Source organism: Medicago sativa, chromosome 2, assembly GCF_051527215.1.
Source record: "Medicago sativa cultivar Bolivia chromosome 2, Bolivia_mono, whole genome shotgun sequence".
In the NCBI taxonomy this organism is placed as follows: domain Eukaryota; kingdom Viridiplantae; phylum Streptophyta; class Magnoliopsida; order Fabales; family Fabaceae; genus Medicago; species Medicago sativa.
The window spans coordinates 16,244,903-16,261,641 of NC_140750.1; the positions used below are offsets into that span (position 1 = coordinate 16,244,903).

At 30.3% G+C, this 16,739-nt stretch overlaps 2 protein-coding genes across 2 annotated transcripts; both read left to right on the plus strand.

The window, feature by feature from the left end:
• Positions 1 to 5,113: 5,113 nt before the first annotated feature.
• LOC146944981 (peroxidase A2-like) lies at positions 5,114 to 8,508 on the plus strand. The gene is made up of 4 exons (XM_085743364.1): positions 5,114 to 5,363; positions 5,959 to 6,150; positions 7,072 to 7,237; positions 7,882 to 8,508. Exons 1-4 carry the CDS (start codon positions 5,157 to 5,159, stop codon positions 8,349 to 8,351), a joined length of 1,035 nt encoding a protein of 344 aa, XP_085599490.1. The 5' UTR covers positions 5,114 to 5,156; the 3' UTR covers positions 8,352 to 8,508.
• Positions 8,509 to 12,521: 4,013 nt separating this feature from the next.
• LOC146944982 (peroxidase A2-like) lies at positions 12,522 to 15,661 on the plus strand. Its single transcript, XM_085743363.1, has 4 exons — positions 12,522 to 12,758; positions 13,620 to 13,811; positions 14,659 to 14,824; positions 15,080 to 15,661. Exons 1-4 carry the CDS (start codon positions 12,549 to 12,551, stop codon positions 15,547 to 15,549), a joined length of 1,038 nt encoding a protein of 345 aa, XP_085599489.1. The 5' UTR covers positions 12,522 to 12,548; the 3' UTR covers positions 15,550 to 15,661.
• The last annotated feature ends 1,078 nt before the right edge of the window (positions 15,662 to 16,739 follow it).

Genomic DNA, 16,739 nt, shown 5'->3' on the forward strand with positions numbered 1-16,739 from the left:
CTTGATGATTTTTCAACTCAGCTAGGATTTATTTATTTTATATTTTGTGTAGATATTAATAGTTTATTTAACAAATTATGAGTTATATCACCATAAAAAATATGGGTTATAATATGAGCAATTATTTTTATTTTATTACTGACGAGTTATATAACACAAACACTAATATTATTGATAATTTTTTACAACATAGGGATTTTTTTTTTTGCACTTCATGCAGATAATACTAGTTTATATAATCCCTAAAAAAGTTTATTTAATATATTACAGAGATTATAATATGAGCAATTTTTTTTTTTGTACTTCTAAGTTATATGGACTTTAAAAAATATTGGCCAAATTTTCAAGAACCATCTTTCTCTCCAAAGACTGGTTCTGCTAAAAAATGGCCAACAATGGAGCCATGGTTCATGGGGATCTTGCTTATGCTTCTGCACCTATTTCGATCCAATATCCTCGAGCCAGGATTGTTCGTGCTTATTACGAGCAGGTTTTTGCAGCTCATCATGTAGCTACTAGGGTTACAGTCAGCGAACTCTTCCATATGGGGCCACGTTGTAGTGTCAGCCTAGCTTCCATAGCTATGGGGATTGCAGGGTAGAATGTACTTGTCACAGACTCACGTAACGGTCCATCTGCAAATGCACGAGTTCAATAATCATCTACACAGAGAACCCACTTCAATTGATGTGCTGATAGATTAGCAAATATTGCTATTTCTTGTAATTCTATTTTATGGATGAATGATGAATGAGATTCACCTATATATGTCTTGTAATTCTATTTTATGGATGAATGAGATTCACTTACAAGTTAGAGATGATTACTTAGGGATAGGTAAGGCTTATCCTGTTCAGATTTGTAAATGGTTGAAAGGTTCAAGCTTTATGTTCCCTTTCTTTTTGGTGTTAGTATATAGTTGATGCTCTTTGCATCAACAACCTTATACAAAAATACAAAAATTAAGCATCAAAACTCACAACAACATTCACCACAAACATCAATTAAAACCATATCCAGATCAACCATTGATAGATCGGTAACCACCAAATCGCAAAATGAAAAAACCCTAACTAACCAAACAAAAATTACACTAACCAAATTCGCGAATGCGACGGTCCTTAGGATCAGTGATGGAAGATATTTTCATAATCTATGGCATACAATTTTTTTAATGGGGTGGCCATGGCCTATCCCTGTCCTTGAGTGGCTCCATCACTATCGAAATGCCTTATTTTATGGTGTAAAAGGAATTGTTGTGTATTTATATGTTAATTGAAATAGTTTTGGGTTATTTCAGGTTGATTGATGCAAGCCCAAATTCTATTTGTTTGTTTGTTTTGGGCCTCACTATACTTCCAATAAACCCATATTAAATGAGAATTTCTTTTTTCGACCTATATGCTTCTCACACTCTGCAAATTTGTATTTTATCGATGTTCAGATTATATTTTCCGAAATGTTTTATACAATTTCAGAAAATATAATCCAAAACCTATTTCAACTTGGAAATCCATGGGTTTTGTCGTTAAATTATTCTAATTTTGTTTCAAAATCTTTCGGAACATAAACTATGAAAACAAACTTAACATTACACCTTATATAGTCTGAAGCGTGTTGAGCCCCCTTCAGATCAAGTTTTAACCACAATGATGGTTAATATTGAGATATTTTGGATTACTCAAATAAGTAAAATGTGTGTTTGTATCATATAATTAGAATTGTATCTATATTATTATACTATATATAAAGAAAATAGATTGTTTTCGGCTGACTTTTTCTCATTTCAATTATACCCTTAAGCAAATTGATCATAACAATGCTGTTTTGTTGGTGTCATTCAAAAAGATAAGAATTTATATTATATTTGTTATATTTTTTTGAAAGATATTATATTTGTTCTATTGTTTTTAGCATTGAAAATGATAAGTAGAGCCTGTTACAATATAAAAGTGCAAAATATCTATTATCTATACTTATAATTTTAATCAAAATCAAATTAATTTTAAACAAAATTTCATAAAAACTAAAATGGAACGTCTTCATTTATATTAGCTATAGGTAACAAATGAAACAATTGGTAGAGCTGAATCTCTTTTCTGTGTTTTATAGATTTTTCGACTGTCTATAAATGACAGTGAAAATTTCGTACATATAACATAGTTTATGCATTGTCCATACCAACTGAGCTAAGCTCACGAGGACATATTTAAATTTAATTGTCATTGACATTTAGATTATAAAGAAACGAATTTATATATTTTAAATGGTGATTCAAAATTAATATATATTATAAAAATATTTATTTATGTTAAAATATATTAAAGTGTAGTCCATATTTAATTATTAAGGGAGAATGTTGTAATTCAAGCATCTTATAGGGGAGGGGAGTATAAATTTTACTTTTCAAGAAAATGGAGTGTATATTTTAAGATAAGAGAGGAGTTGAGTGTAATTCAAGCATCTTTAAAAGGAGGAGAGTGTAATTTATTTTTTTATACGTTGATTTACAAGAAATTAAGTTGCATTATCTTATTTTATTCAATTAATTTTGAATTAGATATTGGATATTGGAATGACGAGCTGATTGGGGCGTATATACGGGGATCACAAGACTTTACTCTTTTATACATTAATTTAACCCATTCTTTGTCAAATATAGGATCTTTTATCAATCACTTTGGTCAAGCAACAGATCACTGCAACGTACACATTGTAATACAAAATCTAGAGGCAATACCGTGTTCTCTTAGATCCTGTTAAAGTATTAATCAATATTGTGAAAATTTTCAACACTGATAAAATCTTCCAATAGTTGGTGTACATGTATGAACTTGTCAAGCACGTCTTCAATTTTCATCATAATGTTTTGTTTTTTTGTGTGAAGAATTGTAACAATTAACAACTAATAAGCTTGATTTTGTTGAATAATATGAGCTCCAACCACACGCTAACGTATATTTTTTAAATGAGGATAATTCAACTTGTCTTTCCTACTATAATAATATAACAATATATGAACAAAAAAGGAAATTTTTTACATTGTGAACAAACCTTTCTCTTTCAATCCAAATCCTATTTCCAATTTTAGCATAAAAATGAACATCTATTGAAACTTCAGTAAAATGACCGAAAGATCTATCAAATGAATGAATTCTTGTAGCAATAGCAAATATAATATGTATATTCTTGAGCCAAACTTAAGAAATGAACCCAACACTGAACCATTGGTTTATATATATAATTCCAACTACTTCTACTTCTAAAACTTGATTAATATTCATCAACTTAATTTAATAGCGGGCAAGCAGGGGCTCCAACCCCCTTAATCTCCATACATATATGACAAGCAGGGACGACACCGGGGCTCCAAGGCATTGGTTTTAATTAGGGCTTCTTACAAACATTATTTCTATCTACTATTATCTAAAAAAAATTAAGTTATTAACGATTGTAGGGAACCAAGAAATAACTCCTCAGTCCTCATATGCAAAATTATGTATAGAAAGTCTCCCGTAAGATCAAACATTTCCATCAAATTGAGTTTAATTATATATGTGATGATAGCATCTACTATACAAGAAATATCAATGAACAACATTATTAAAATTGCCTAGGATGTCCTTTTTTAGCTTCTAAAATTTATTTCATGCCTCGATTAAGACGAATCACCAAAAAACATGCTCAAAATCTCAATTATTTCATGCCCTTGCATATGCACAGGCTCTTCCGGTGTACCATAAATGACGTACAAATAGAAAGAATTCTAGAACAAAATAAGAAGTTGCCAACAAACTTATTTCATGTCACATAGTTGAATGCATTAATCTCTATAACTGGGCCACCCACAAAATTTAAAGAATCTAAAGGAGCATGAATCATATATTCTGCAGGTCACCATTGTAATATCCTTTCAAGCTACTCCTTCCATCTCAAAATTATAGTCGTTTAAGGTTTGTGCACGATTATTAAGGAAATAATTAGTTGGGTTGATTTTGATAGTAAAATTAGTGTCATTTACTAAAACACCCTTATTAATTGTAGTTAGTGGAGTAGTTAAGTTGGATGAAATTCAATAAATAAGGGTATATTAATGGAAAAAAAATAATAAATGATGTATTGCTATTCTAAACTGACAATTATTTTGAGAAAAAAATGGTAAAGTGACAATTATTGTGAGACGGAGGGAGTATTTTTTTTGGACCCCTCTCATTGCATAAAATATTGTGCCGGGTATATCAATGACTATCCAATTAATATTTAGGAGATCCTTTAATGTACCCATGCACGTTTCATTAGGTCATATTATATCACTTTTGTTGAAAAATATGCGTAAAGTAGTATATTGGTTAGAGCTCACAAAATGTAGACAAGTGGACTGTTCGGGGTTCAAACCCCGACCCCCACATATATTATGCAATGTCTCTACCAACTGAGTTAAGCTCACCAGGACAAGTTGAATAATTCTTACATAAACTATAAAGATAATTTGAAATTTTATAGTGACTAAAATAAAATTTAACCATAAATACCAATACTTTTTAAATGACTTTCATTATAATAGCATTGCGAATATTAAGGATGCATTTGATATGCTAAAAAACAATGGATCGATAACTTCAGTTGTACTGTGTTTAACATTATAACCTCAACATACGAAGTTCAAAGATCATTTGAAAAAGTTGTAAATGGTCATTAATACCCTCGTTATAAATAATAACTTCTCCCTCCTCAATTAATCTTAAGTAAGTTCAATTCAACCATATACTTACTTTTTAAATTAAATTATAAATAAGATAATTACCGTAGGATCTTATAGCTACAAATATTCAATTTCATAATTTTTGGTATGCATGATTAAGATAATATAACAATATTCAACGATTGTATCAATGAAATTTAATGTCTACCAAGAGATATTAAGTGAAGTAACTAACAAAACTTAGCAAGTTGATATCCACCCTTGTTATAAAGTCTTCCATAAAAACTATTAAGAATAGTTGCCGTTTAAATAAGTTGATAAAAAAATATGTACATGCATGATCTCCAATTTGACAAGAAATTACCAACTCAATTTGTGATTATAAATAAGACTCTTGATGAGTTAATTCATAAAACAAACTTCTTAATTATATAATTAAGCCACAAGACAAAAAATGGGTTCCATGAATGTACTAGGGGTGGCCTTTTTGTGCGCAGTCTTAATGCATGCTGGGTATGCTCAGCTTAATCCTTCATTTTACAGCCAAACATGTCCATTTCTATACCCTATTGTGTTTAGAGTCATATTTGAGGCTTCCCTCACTGATCCCCGAATTGGTGCCAGTCTCATTAGGCTTCATTTCCATGATTGCTTTGTTCAAGTATGTTATTGTTAATTACTTTTTGTTCATCCATATAAAGCTCTTCCTATATATAGATCATGATTTCTAATTTTCTTATACCAGACCTAATACAATCCACTTTAATTTGAATGAACCACTACAAGAATTTTGGTTATTATTGACGGAATTAATCTCTCAGTAATGAATCAAATCCCTCAGTAATACACATTACTGGCTAATCGGTGACAAAAAAATTCTCTCAGTAATACCGACGTCAATAAAGTTACTGACGGAATTTTCCCTCAGTAATGGAGTGAGTGATCTGATGAAGAATTACTGAGGGATTTTTCCTTCAGTAATTACTGACGGAATAGTCCGCCGGTATAGAAAAATCCGTCAGTATCGTAAAACAAGAAATTCAACCAATTAATGTAGTGCACATGAACACTACAATGTAAATTTTTGTTTTTAGTTAAAATTTTAAAATTGTGTTACTGAAAAAACATGGTGTTGAAAAAGTTTGTAACAAAGATCTTTCTTTAAAGTAGTGTTTGCATAGATTTTTGTCTTTTAGTGGTAAAGACACAAATGAAAATCTTATACCAAAGTTGTTGTTTATGCATGTTTGTGACAGGGTTGCGATGGATCAGTTTTGTTGAACAACACTGATACAATTGTAAGTGAGCAAGATGCATTTCCAAACATAAACTCATTAAGAGGTTTGGATGTTGTGAATCAAATCAAGACAGCAGTTGAAAATGAATGTCCAGCCACTGTTTCTTGTGCTGATATTCTTACTATTGCAGCTCAAGTAGCTTCTGTTCTGGTATGTTTTATCATTAATTTCATCAACTTTTTTTAATTACCTAGCTAGTTATATAGATAAAATAATTACAAATATTTAATTTTTTTTTTAAAAATAGCAGGAGCTAGTAATCAATGAATTAATATCTGGAAAATTTCCATTCTCTAAGAACATTAATTAATGTATATAGTTAATTATCAATCATACATGATACTTGAAACTACTACTGGCAATATGAAATAATTTTATTGTTTTCTTTTGCTGGGTGAATTTTTAGTTTTATAGTGATAATTTTGGGTAACGAGGAATAGTTTGACTAATTAATCTATTTTGCTCACTAAAATAATTGACAGGATCTCAAATTTTTTTTTTTTTGACGAACAGGATCTCAACTTGATCCTACATATATACTAAAAATAATGAATGTCTTAGCTAAAATTGAACCCCATTGGCTTTGATCAGATCAACAAATGAGCAAAAGTTGACCTGAAAACAAAACATACAAAAAAGAAGTATAGTTGATCATCAACTAATATAAATAATTTGTTTGGACTCTAATAATCACGCCTAGCTAATGTTAAACCTTTTGTTTGACTAAAGCTAATGTTGAACTTGTTAAAGGAGCGTCTAGGATTCATGGTGTTCTAAGTTTAAATATGTTAAGCTAAATTCCCACATTAAGTAGATAAAAACTTTTAATATGATAAAATTAAGTCGTGAGACTCTTCCATCTACCGGATTAGTATTTGAGTTGAACTCTCCTTACTATTGGTTTAAGTCTTAACGGTTGGTCATTTTATTGAGAATTGAACCACGAAAGTTAAAACTTAAACCAGCAGTTAAGACTTGTATGCCCACTTTTATTTTTCTGTATTCTTTTTTCCTTCTCACGTACAACATATCCATCTTAAACTAGTAACTAATATATTGGTTTATGAACAGGGAGGAGGTCCCTCATGGCAAATTCCATTGGGAAGAAGGGATAGTTTAACAGCAAACCAAGCCCTTGCAAATCAAAACCTTCCAGCACCCTTTTTCTCATTGGATCAACTTAAAGCTGCATTTCTTGTTCAAGGGCTCAACACTACAGATTTAGTTACACTCTCAGGTATTGAATATAATCATTTTCATACTTACCAACAATTTAATAGAAAAGCTTTACGCATGACATCAAATCATATATTATGATGTCGCAATTCACTATACACTAGTAATACATAATGACTTTTTACACTAGCTAAAATTGATTTTTTAAATCGATTTTGAACCCGATGTAGATTCTCTTATTGTAGAATGTGGTCACGTTTTACATCAATTATTCAACCGATGTAAATTATCTTCAAATTAGACACTTTCTTGTCCCTGGGGTCATTTTTCACCCCGACGCTGGAAAATTGAAAGTGACCTTTTATATCAGTTATGATTAAAATCGATGCGAAAAATGTTTGTTTTTACAATGGCCTTAACCAATGTAAATCGATTTTTATTTTTGTACAACGGTTATAGTAAAAATGTTCACCAACATTGTATCAAAAAAAAAAATGTTCACCAACAAAGTTTAATAAAAAGTTTACACATTATATCAAATCATATAAATAATAATGTCACACATTCACTAAACATTTGCACAATTATCTATACACGATGTCTATGTAAAACTAATTTACATTGTAATAAATATTGTAATTAAACTCGTAGAAATATTATGTAACATATATGTGGCCTGAAATTTTAACTTTTGTATATGCATAGGTGCTCATACGTTTGGAAGAGCTAAGTGTAGCACATTCATTGATCGTTTATACAATTTCAATAGCACTGGAAATCCTGATCAAACTCTAAACACAACTTACTTACAAACATTGCGTGCAATATGTCCTCAAAATGGAACAGGGAACAATCTCACCAATTTGGACCTTACTACACCAAATCAATTTGACAACAAATTTTACTCCAATCTTCAAAGCCACAAAGGCTTACTTCAAAGTGATCAAGAGCTATTCTCAACTCCTAATGCAGATACCATTGCTATTGTTAATAGCTTTAGTAGTAACCAACCTCTCTTCTTTGAGAATTTTAGAGTGTCCATGATTAAAATGGCTAATATTGGTGTACTAACTGGTGATCAAGGGGAAATTAGGTTGCAATGTAATTTTATTAATGCAGATTCCTCTGGATTATCTAGTGGTGCATCAAAAGATGAACTTTTAAGCTCATTCTAAATTAGTTAACGTGCTTGAAAGGGTAAAGTATTGTAAACTACTTGCTTAAAATAAAACAAGAAGAGTGTGATTGGCAATTAGATTTTGCTAATTTACCTCTTGTTATCGGTTGTCTAAGTTACTTTGAATTTCAATATCACATAAAATAATTTATGTACTTTTATGTTGAAAATTGTATGTAATTTTGCTTTTCTTTTTCTCCATTGTGCTCATGCTTCTTTACAGTAAATGATATCACTGGTGTCTCGATTTCTTTTTATAAGTAATTAAAGTGGCTCTAATTATATTAGCTGTAAGAAAATAGTTTTATTTTTTTTTTTTTTTATAATTTTTTTTATGGTTTCTTGTTAGGAACAAGGGAGGACTTTGTATGTATTATGAATGTTTTTTCGAAGCTTATGCTTTGTATGGAAGGAAAATTCTTAGAAATTATGGTTTCTGAGGTGAAGATTGCCTCACTTATAAAAATATTGCCAGACAATCTTTTATCCGAAGTTAGACTATGTAACACACCCCTTCACGTTTAGGATTGAACATCTGGAGCCTGAATATAAATGGTAGGTGACTCAATAGTGAAAACCTGATAGTAGGTGGCCCAACGAATCTTAGAGGAGGCTCTGATATCATCTTAGAAATTATAATTGAGTCTAACATAACCTCTTAAAGTTGGATTTTAAGGTGAGAATTGTCCTTACTTATCATTGCCAGGTCACTTCTTATTCGATATGAAATCTTTAACAATAGTTTTTTTTGTTTTTGTTGATGGGGTTTAATACCACAACATCTCTGATGAGTCAAACACTGTTTGTACTTCTCTAATTATATTTTAGTAAAAGTTAATTTTTACCCTTAAAAAAGAGAGTATGAAAATAGAAAGAAAATAAGAAAGTTTATCTTAAGAAAGAAAATAAAATTCATATTTAATACATGTTTTTGCTAAAAGTTCTAATTCTTTTTAGAAAAATTGTTATAATATTCAAAACAAAATTATCAATCATATTAAACTAGATGAAGAAACATGAAATATCTCTTAAAAAGAAAATGAAATCTCTCTACTTTCCTCATTAAAATGTGTGACCAAATAAGAGACATTTCAAATTTTTATCATTAATTTAATTTTGTCTAATCGTCTGCAGAAAAATTATTTTGACAATCAAAAAGTTGTCTGAAACCTTACTTTTACATGGTTGTCAATTTAATCATAATTTTTTTTTTATCTTTTATTATCAAGCTAACACTTATTATATGTATAATTTTATACGATTGTTTAAAAATTATCACATTTTAGTTGTTCAAATATCACTCCTTAATAGTTTATAAGGTGTGAGCTCATTGACAAAAACTTGACTTTATGATCTCAAGGGACATAGTTCAAATCTCATATATTGTGATATGGTTATTAAATGTCAATTGTCCCCACTATTGACAATATTTTCTCTTGCCCAATTTATATTTTTTATTTAAATTATTTTTTTAATTAATCACGTGTATATGTGTGTTTTATAGCTTTATTCATTGTAAATTTGTTAAATGCTCTAGAATCCATATACCCTTGGTGTATTGGATTGAGATTTCAATGGATTTTAAAAGACTTTTTGATTATAAAAAAGTCTTGTGGTATTCAATCAAGACTTTTATAAAATATAAATAAGTCTTGTGGTATTCAATTAAGACAATCATGACTTTTTTTCAATACAACGAAATCCGTCGGTATTCAATTAGGATTTCTCACAACTTATAAAATGTCATTCGGTATTCAAAAATTGATAGATTTTAATGGATTCTTTTATGGAATGGATTTTGTGAGACTTTTTGATTAAAAATATGAACAAAATGCTCATTCAACAATCTCTCAAAAATTTGTGAGACTCTCCCAATTTTCTTTTTAGTGTCGTCCAACGAGAATCATTTTCTCATTAGTTTCCATGTGCGCAGAACATTATTCTCGTAAAATTTATATTCACATTCCCATGGCCCATGAATATCATTTCCAGGTGAACAAAATGATACTGTTCTATAGGTGTAGAAAACTTTAAGTCAATATAGTTCGAGCTACGTGTTAATTTCATTCTAGTAAAATTTTAGCTATTTGTTCAATTTATTAGTTCACTTCAAACTCATTTTCTTTTAAGCTGACTCTGTGTTTAGAACCATTAAGACGATTTCAAAGTCTGTTATAAGTTAGAAATGAATATCATGGTGTAATACAGTGTTGAAAAAAAAAAAAAATTCTCATAACCATTTAGAAAAAAACACAATTGGCTTGTTGATATAAATCCTTTGAAATCATGGTGGTCTTTTAAAATCCTAAAAAATCTCATGATATAAATCCTTTGAAATCCAAATTACAAATCTTGAGAATATTTTAAAATCTTAAAAGTCATTAAAATCCTTTATAGTCTTTTAAAATCCACTAGACTTTTTTTTTTTTTTTTTAAATTGTCTTTTAAAATCCTAATCCAATACACCCCCCTAAATCTATAGAAACAATATTTTGCAACTCATTCAATGAAACTGCAAAATAAATAACTATTTCTGCATATGAATGCTTGAAAATTTAAACCAAACGTAATTTTGGTTGAAATGTCGTTGTCTATTACTTGATATCGCTAAATGTCGTTGTCTATTACTTGATATCGCTATAAAGATTATTATCTAGCAAACTTGAATATATTTATGTTTTTCTGAAAAAGAACTAACACATTCTTTTATTTGTTGGAATGTCGACGTGCTGATTGGTAAGTATGGAGGAGCTACATAGGACTTGTATTATATTCATTTAGCCCATTCTTCTTGTTTTTTTTTTTTTTTTTTTTTTTTTTTGGGTGGAAACATTTTATCAATTATTGTTGGTCAAGCAATAGATCACAGACGTGCACATAACTTGGTGTATATGCGTATATTAGTTTATGTGAAACTTTTCTACACTAGGATCTTCCAAAACTTGGTGTATATTTTCTCATCATATTTTTTTGTTTTTGAGTGATGAATTCTAACAAACAAGCTTAATTTTGTTCAAAAATAACGTACTTTCTCCAACTACACGCTAAAGTATATTTGTAAATGAGTATAAGGACCAGGGCCGTTCCAACGAATTTGGAGGCTCGGTGCCGGAAGTAAAATGAGGCTCATTCATACAATGTGTTTTGGAAAGGGGAAAACGCTAATTTTTTTTTGAAACTGCATATATTTCAAGTGCCAAGCACCAGGAGTGCACTAAATGGCAAACTGTTACAACAGATAAAATAAGGTGCCCAGCCTACTATACCAAAGCAAACAGCGGCAAAGGACACAGCAGAAAAAAAGGCCAGCAACAGGAAAGAAACCAAAAAGCCATACACCAAAAGAAAAATAAACAAAATCCCTCCCAAAATACCGAAACAGCAACAGCAAAGCATGCTACAACAGCATAGGAACTGGTATGTTAGTGGGGGGTACTAGGCTGTAAATATTTTTTGGAGGCCCATACCTTGGGGAGGCCTGGTGCTATAGCGCTGCTTGCACCCCCCAGGGTCCAGCCCTGATAAGGACAATTCAACATAGTGATTCCTAATCTTGTTTTTATTTTTTTTTGATTTTCTTTCTTTCTTCTTCAAATAACCTAATCTTGTCTTTCTAATAGAATATATATATTTGCCTAGTAGCAATATATGTTGATCATCTTCTTAGTATTTACAAAAATCAGTCTTTAATTTAAAATATTATAAAATGTTCAGTATTTAATTTAAAATGAGTCAATATTAAAAAAATGATATGACACTAATCATTGGAAAATATATACATATCCAACTAAACTACAAGGTACCAGAATACTCACCTCTATTTAGTCCCACATTTATACATAAAATTAAAATCTATATCATTTAATTATTTAAAAAACACACACAATTTAATTCCTTTTTATTATTTATGTATGTGCCCAAATAATTTTTACTTGAGGTTACAACCACACAAACACAGTGGAGAGCAGAAAGAATTACAAGGTTAAATTGAGACTTATATTACCTACATATCTATATAATTTATTCACCATCTTAAATAATATTAATGTAATTTGTAAATGATATCCTTTCACGAATATAGCATAGTGATTTTTTTTTTTTTGAGGGGATAGCATAGTGAATATTAATCATCTCAATTTGTGTGTATAAATAAAGACTCTTCATGAGTTCTAAACAAATTTAAGAGAACACAAAAATGGGTTCCATGCGTGTTGTACTAGGGTTGGCACTTTGGTGTGCATTTGTGATGCATGGAGGGTATGGTTGGCTCAGTCCATCATTCTACAGTGAAACATGTCCAGATCTATACCCTATTGTGTTTAGAGTCATATTTGAGGCTTCCCTCACTGATCCCCGAATCGGTGCCAGTCTCATCAGGCTTCATTTTCATGATTGCTTTGTTCAAGTATGTTATTATCTATAGATTGTTATGTTCATCCATATAAATAATTTCTAACTTTCTTACACTAGGCCTTTGCAATTACAACCTACTTCTTTCTTTAAAATTGAACGGTATAATGTTAATTTTGGACTTCTTTTACTATACTGATATGGTGTTGAAAAGTTTAGTAACAAAGTTCTTTGCCTAAAATGATTATAGGTTCGATCGATTCCTCAATTCGTCTATTTGAGAAGAAGTTTGATCATGTGTGTAGATTAAAAATGAACGTTCTTTTCTTTTTAGAGGAAAAAATGAATGTTCTTATATTGGGCTCATAAAGATTTTTAGTGGTATTCAATAACAGAATATACCAATGACCTACAAACAAAATAAAGATTTAAATATGATTTTAGTCAATGCATTATACTCCATCCGTTTCAAAATACATGTCCAAGTCAATCATTTCACACATGCCAATGCACAATTTTGACCGTTAATATCTTTAATCATCTAAAGTAAAAAATTATAAAAATTTAATATTTTGAAAATATTTGTCGAGACAAATCAAACAACATCTCACATGCTAATATTTGTATTTATACATTAGTTAAAAAGTATGGTCAAAGTAAGTCAAGTGAATAGTGCACATTGCAAAAATTGGACATGTATTTTGAAACGGAGGGAGTAGTTTTTTTTTTTTTAATCCCAACGTCAACTTATTGAATTAGATGACAAGATTTTAATTATTGGGTGAGTGACTAATAACAATTTTAACAATTGTAAAGACAAAATTTAAATAAAAAACTAACATGGATTAAAAATTAAAATCAAAATATACTATAAGTACAAGGGCTTATGCATGTTGTTTATGCATGTTTGTGACAGGGCCGCGATGGATCAGTTTTGTTGAACAACACTGATACAATTGTAAGTGAGCAAGATGCATTTCCAAACAGAAACTCATTAAGGGGTTTGGATGTTGTGAATCAAATCAAGACAGCAGTTGAAGAAGAATGTCCTAACACTGTTTCTTGTGCTGATATTCTTACCATTGCTGCTGAAGTATCTTCTATTTTGGTATGTTTTTAATTTCATCAACTTTTTTCATTACCTAGTTATATGGATAAAATTATTTTAAAATTTTAATGTTTTGTTTTTATATTAGGAGCTTTGTTTTTTTAACATCAAACAAAATTTTATATTCACCAAAATACTCTATCCACCAAAATAATCTCAATACACCATCTCTTACCAATACATTCTAAAAGGTTGGCATACCATTCATAAAATAAAGTTCCAATGCAAACTTACTTTTTTGAATTTATTAACATATGCAAATTTGCATATGATAAAAAAACTTATAAAATAAATAAGGATATCCCAATTTCCTCCGCAAGATGCACTTCCAATTAAGACAAATGTTTTATCCCTTCTTTTATCTCTTTCACTTCTGCATGTTTTGTACAAATTGCCCACAACACCTTCTGTCAACTCAACAACAAGCCGGTTTTGTGGTCTCATGATTTCTTTCTATTTGGTTGAGTTGTACTCTTTTAATATTCATTTGCCATTAGAAAAAACTATTATTTACATATGAATTTTTTTAATTAAATATAGTGAATTTTTTATTGTGATTAATAATTTTGAGCAATTATCTCTCAAACTTTTTTTGAGCAATTATCTCTCAAACTTTTTTTGAGCAATAAGAAATAGTTTTTGTAACCAAAAGAAAAAGAAAAGGAATAGTTTCACTAAGTAATTTATTTATTTTCTATGCCTATCAATACCTAAAATAATTTATTTTCTATGATTTTAATTATATATATAATTAAAATCATAGCTCAAACTTTATATGGTCACTTATAATTTTTCCTTCTCAAATGTCCATCTTAAAGTCCTCTAATGTATATTGATCTATGAACAGGGAGGAGGTCCCTCATGGCCAATTCCATTGGGAAGAAGGGATAGCTTAACCGCAAACATAACTCTTGCAAATCAAAACCTTCCCGGACCCTTCTCTACATTGGATCAACTTAAAGCTTCATTTCTTGTTCAAGGTCTCAACACTACAGATTTAGTTACACTCTCAGGTATAATATTACACATAATCATCAATTTAATATTTACCAACAACAAAGCTTCATTAAAAATAGATTTATGCACTTTTAATTCTCATATTTTATTACCCTCACAAAAATAGTCATTCTATTTTAAAATAAAATTTTTTGATCCCTCAATTATCACGGTTGTTGTAATTTTGGTCTCGGTGGTCCATGTTTTTTACGCTAGCATTCTGTGATTTTTGACTTGAAAAATGGTGACCTAATTTTTTTTTTTATACTTAGGTGCTCATACATTTGGAAGAGCTCGTTGCAGTACATTCATCAACCGTCTATACAATTTCAGTGGCACTGGAAATCCTGATCCAACACTAAACACAACTTACTTACAAACATTGCGTCTGATATGTCCCCAAAACTCAACAGGAAACAACCTAGCCAATTTGGACCTTACCACACCTAATCACTTTGATAACAAATATTACTCCAATCTTCAAAACCTCAATGGCTTACTTCGAAGTGATCAAGTGCTATTCTCCACTCCTAATGCAGATACCATTGCCATTGTTAATAGCTTTAGCAGAAACCAAACTCTCTTCTTTCAGAATTTTAGTGTGTCGATGATTAGAATGGCGAATATTGGAGTGTTAACTGGTGATGAAGGGGAAATTAGGTTGCAATGTAATTTTGTAAATGGTAACTCCTCTGGATTAGCTCGTGGTGGATCAAAAGATGGCTTGTTAAGCTCATTCTAAATAAGTTAATTGATATGTGATTGAAAGGGTAAACATTGTAAGATATATACTTAACTAGAATAAATAAAAAGTGTGCATGTCAATATGATTTTGCCATGTATCTCTTGTCATACTTAATTTGAATCTTAATATCACGTACAATTTTATTTAGTTTTTATAGAAACTACTATGTAGTTTTGCTTTTTTTTTTTTTTTATTTCTCCATATGTGTTCATGCTGCTTTAGAGTAAATGATATCACTCTTGTGAGTTGAAACATTTGAAGGAAATAAAAAAACCAATCAAAATGCAATAATTACATTAGTATTAAGTAATAATAATAGCTATAATTACAATAGTATTAAGTAAAATACTTTTGACTCCTTCCTATCAAGATGACCACCATGTCAAGCCAATAAATAATTGAATGGCTCTGGAAACACTCGGGCACCAAACATCCATAGCTGCATCATCAATAAAGATCCCTTTCTAAACAGATTTAAAAGACGTAGGAAGACAGTTGAGAAACATTTGCCATGAAAAGACTATCATCTTTGAAGATGCCAAACTACCCCAAATTCCTTTGAAAGCTTCCTAGTATTTGTATCAACCGACGACAATCCAAGATAAATAAATGATGGTTTCCTCAATTTGTATTAAAAAAAACCTAGATGATGTCGTGTCTAAAAAGCAAGGGCAATGTCGTGTCTTGGAGAAGTTAAACGGTATCCCGAAGTTTAATTTAAACCACCTAAGTATATCTTTCTTACGCCACAAGTTATCAATGCATTCCTCCCCTATGAACAAGGTATCGTCGACATATCGTAAATGAGATATCAACTCCTTCGAGTCCCCCACTTTGAACCCATAGAAGTAGCCTAGAGAAACTATATTTTTTATAAGATCCTTCAAACCCTCTACCACCATGAGAAACAAGAAAGGTACCAAGGAGTCCCCTTGTTTGAGTCCCTTACAAATACCCACCTGATCCGTCAATCACCCATTTACAAGGATCAATAGTTATCACAGAACACACAAGCTTTCATCCAATCTCTCCATTTCTCACACAGCCCAAACCTTAGCTTATGTAATGTAGAAAGCTCCAACCTACCGAGTTATATTCCTTTTTGAAATCAACCTTGAAAATCAAGAACTCCCTTTTCAATTTGTTTGCAATAAGTTTAAAGTACAAATACATGTATAAAGCAATTA

What these genes read in the sequence shown, in the direction of transcription:
- LOC146944982 (XM_085743363.1), top strand. Translation starts at nt 12,549, where the DNA reads ATGGGTTCCATGCGTGTTGTACTAGGGTTGGCACTTTGGTGTGCATTT. An exon ending in CTGAAGTATCTTCTATTTTG is followed by an intron (nt 13,812 to 14,658) that starts GTATGTTTTTAA and finishes ATCTATGAACAG; the next exon opens with GGAGGAGGTCCCTCATGGCC. An exon ending in AGATTTAGTTACACTCTCAG is followed by an intron (nt 14,825 to 15,079) that starts GTATAATATTAC and finishes TTTTATACTTAG; the next exon opens with GTGCTCATACATTTGGAAGA.
- LOC146944981 (XM_085743364.1), top strand. Translation starts at nt 5,157, where the DNA reads ATGGGTTCCATGAATGTACTAGGGGTGGCCTTTTTGTGCGCAGTCTTA. An exon ending in TCCATGATTGCTTTGTTCAA is followed by an intron (nt 5,364 to 5,958) that starts GTATGTTATTGT and finishes TGTTTGTGACAG; the next exon opens with GGTTGCGATGGATCAGTTTT. An exon ending in CTCAAGTAGCTTCTGTTCTG is followed by an intron (nt 6,151 to 7,071) that starts GTATGTTTTATC and finishes GTTTATGAACAG; the next exon opens with GGAGGAGGTCCCTCATGGCA.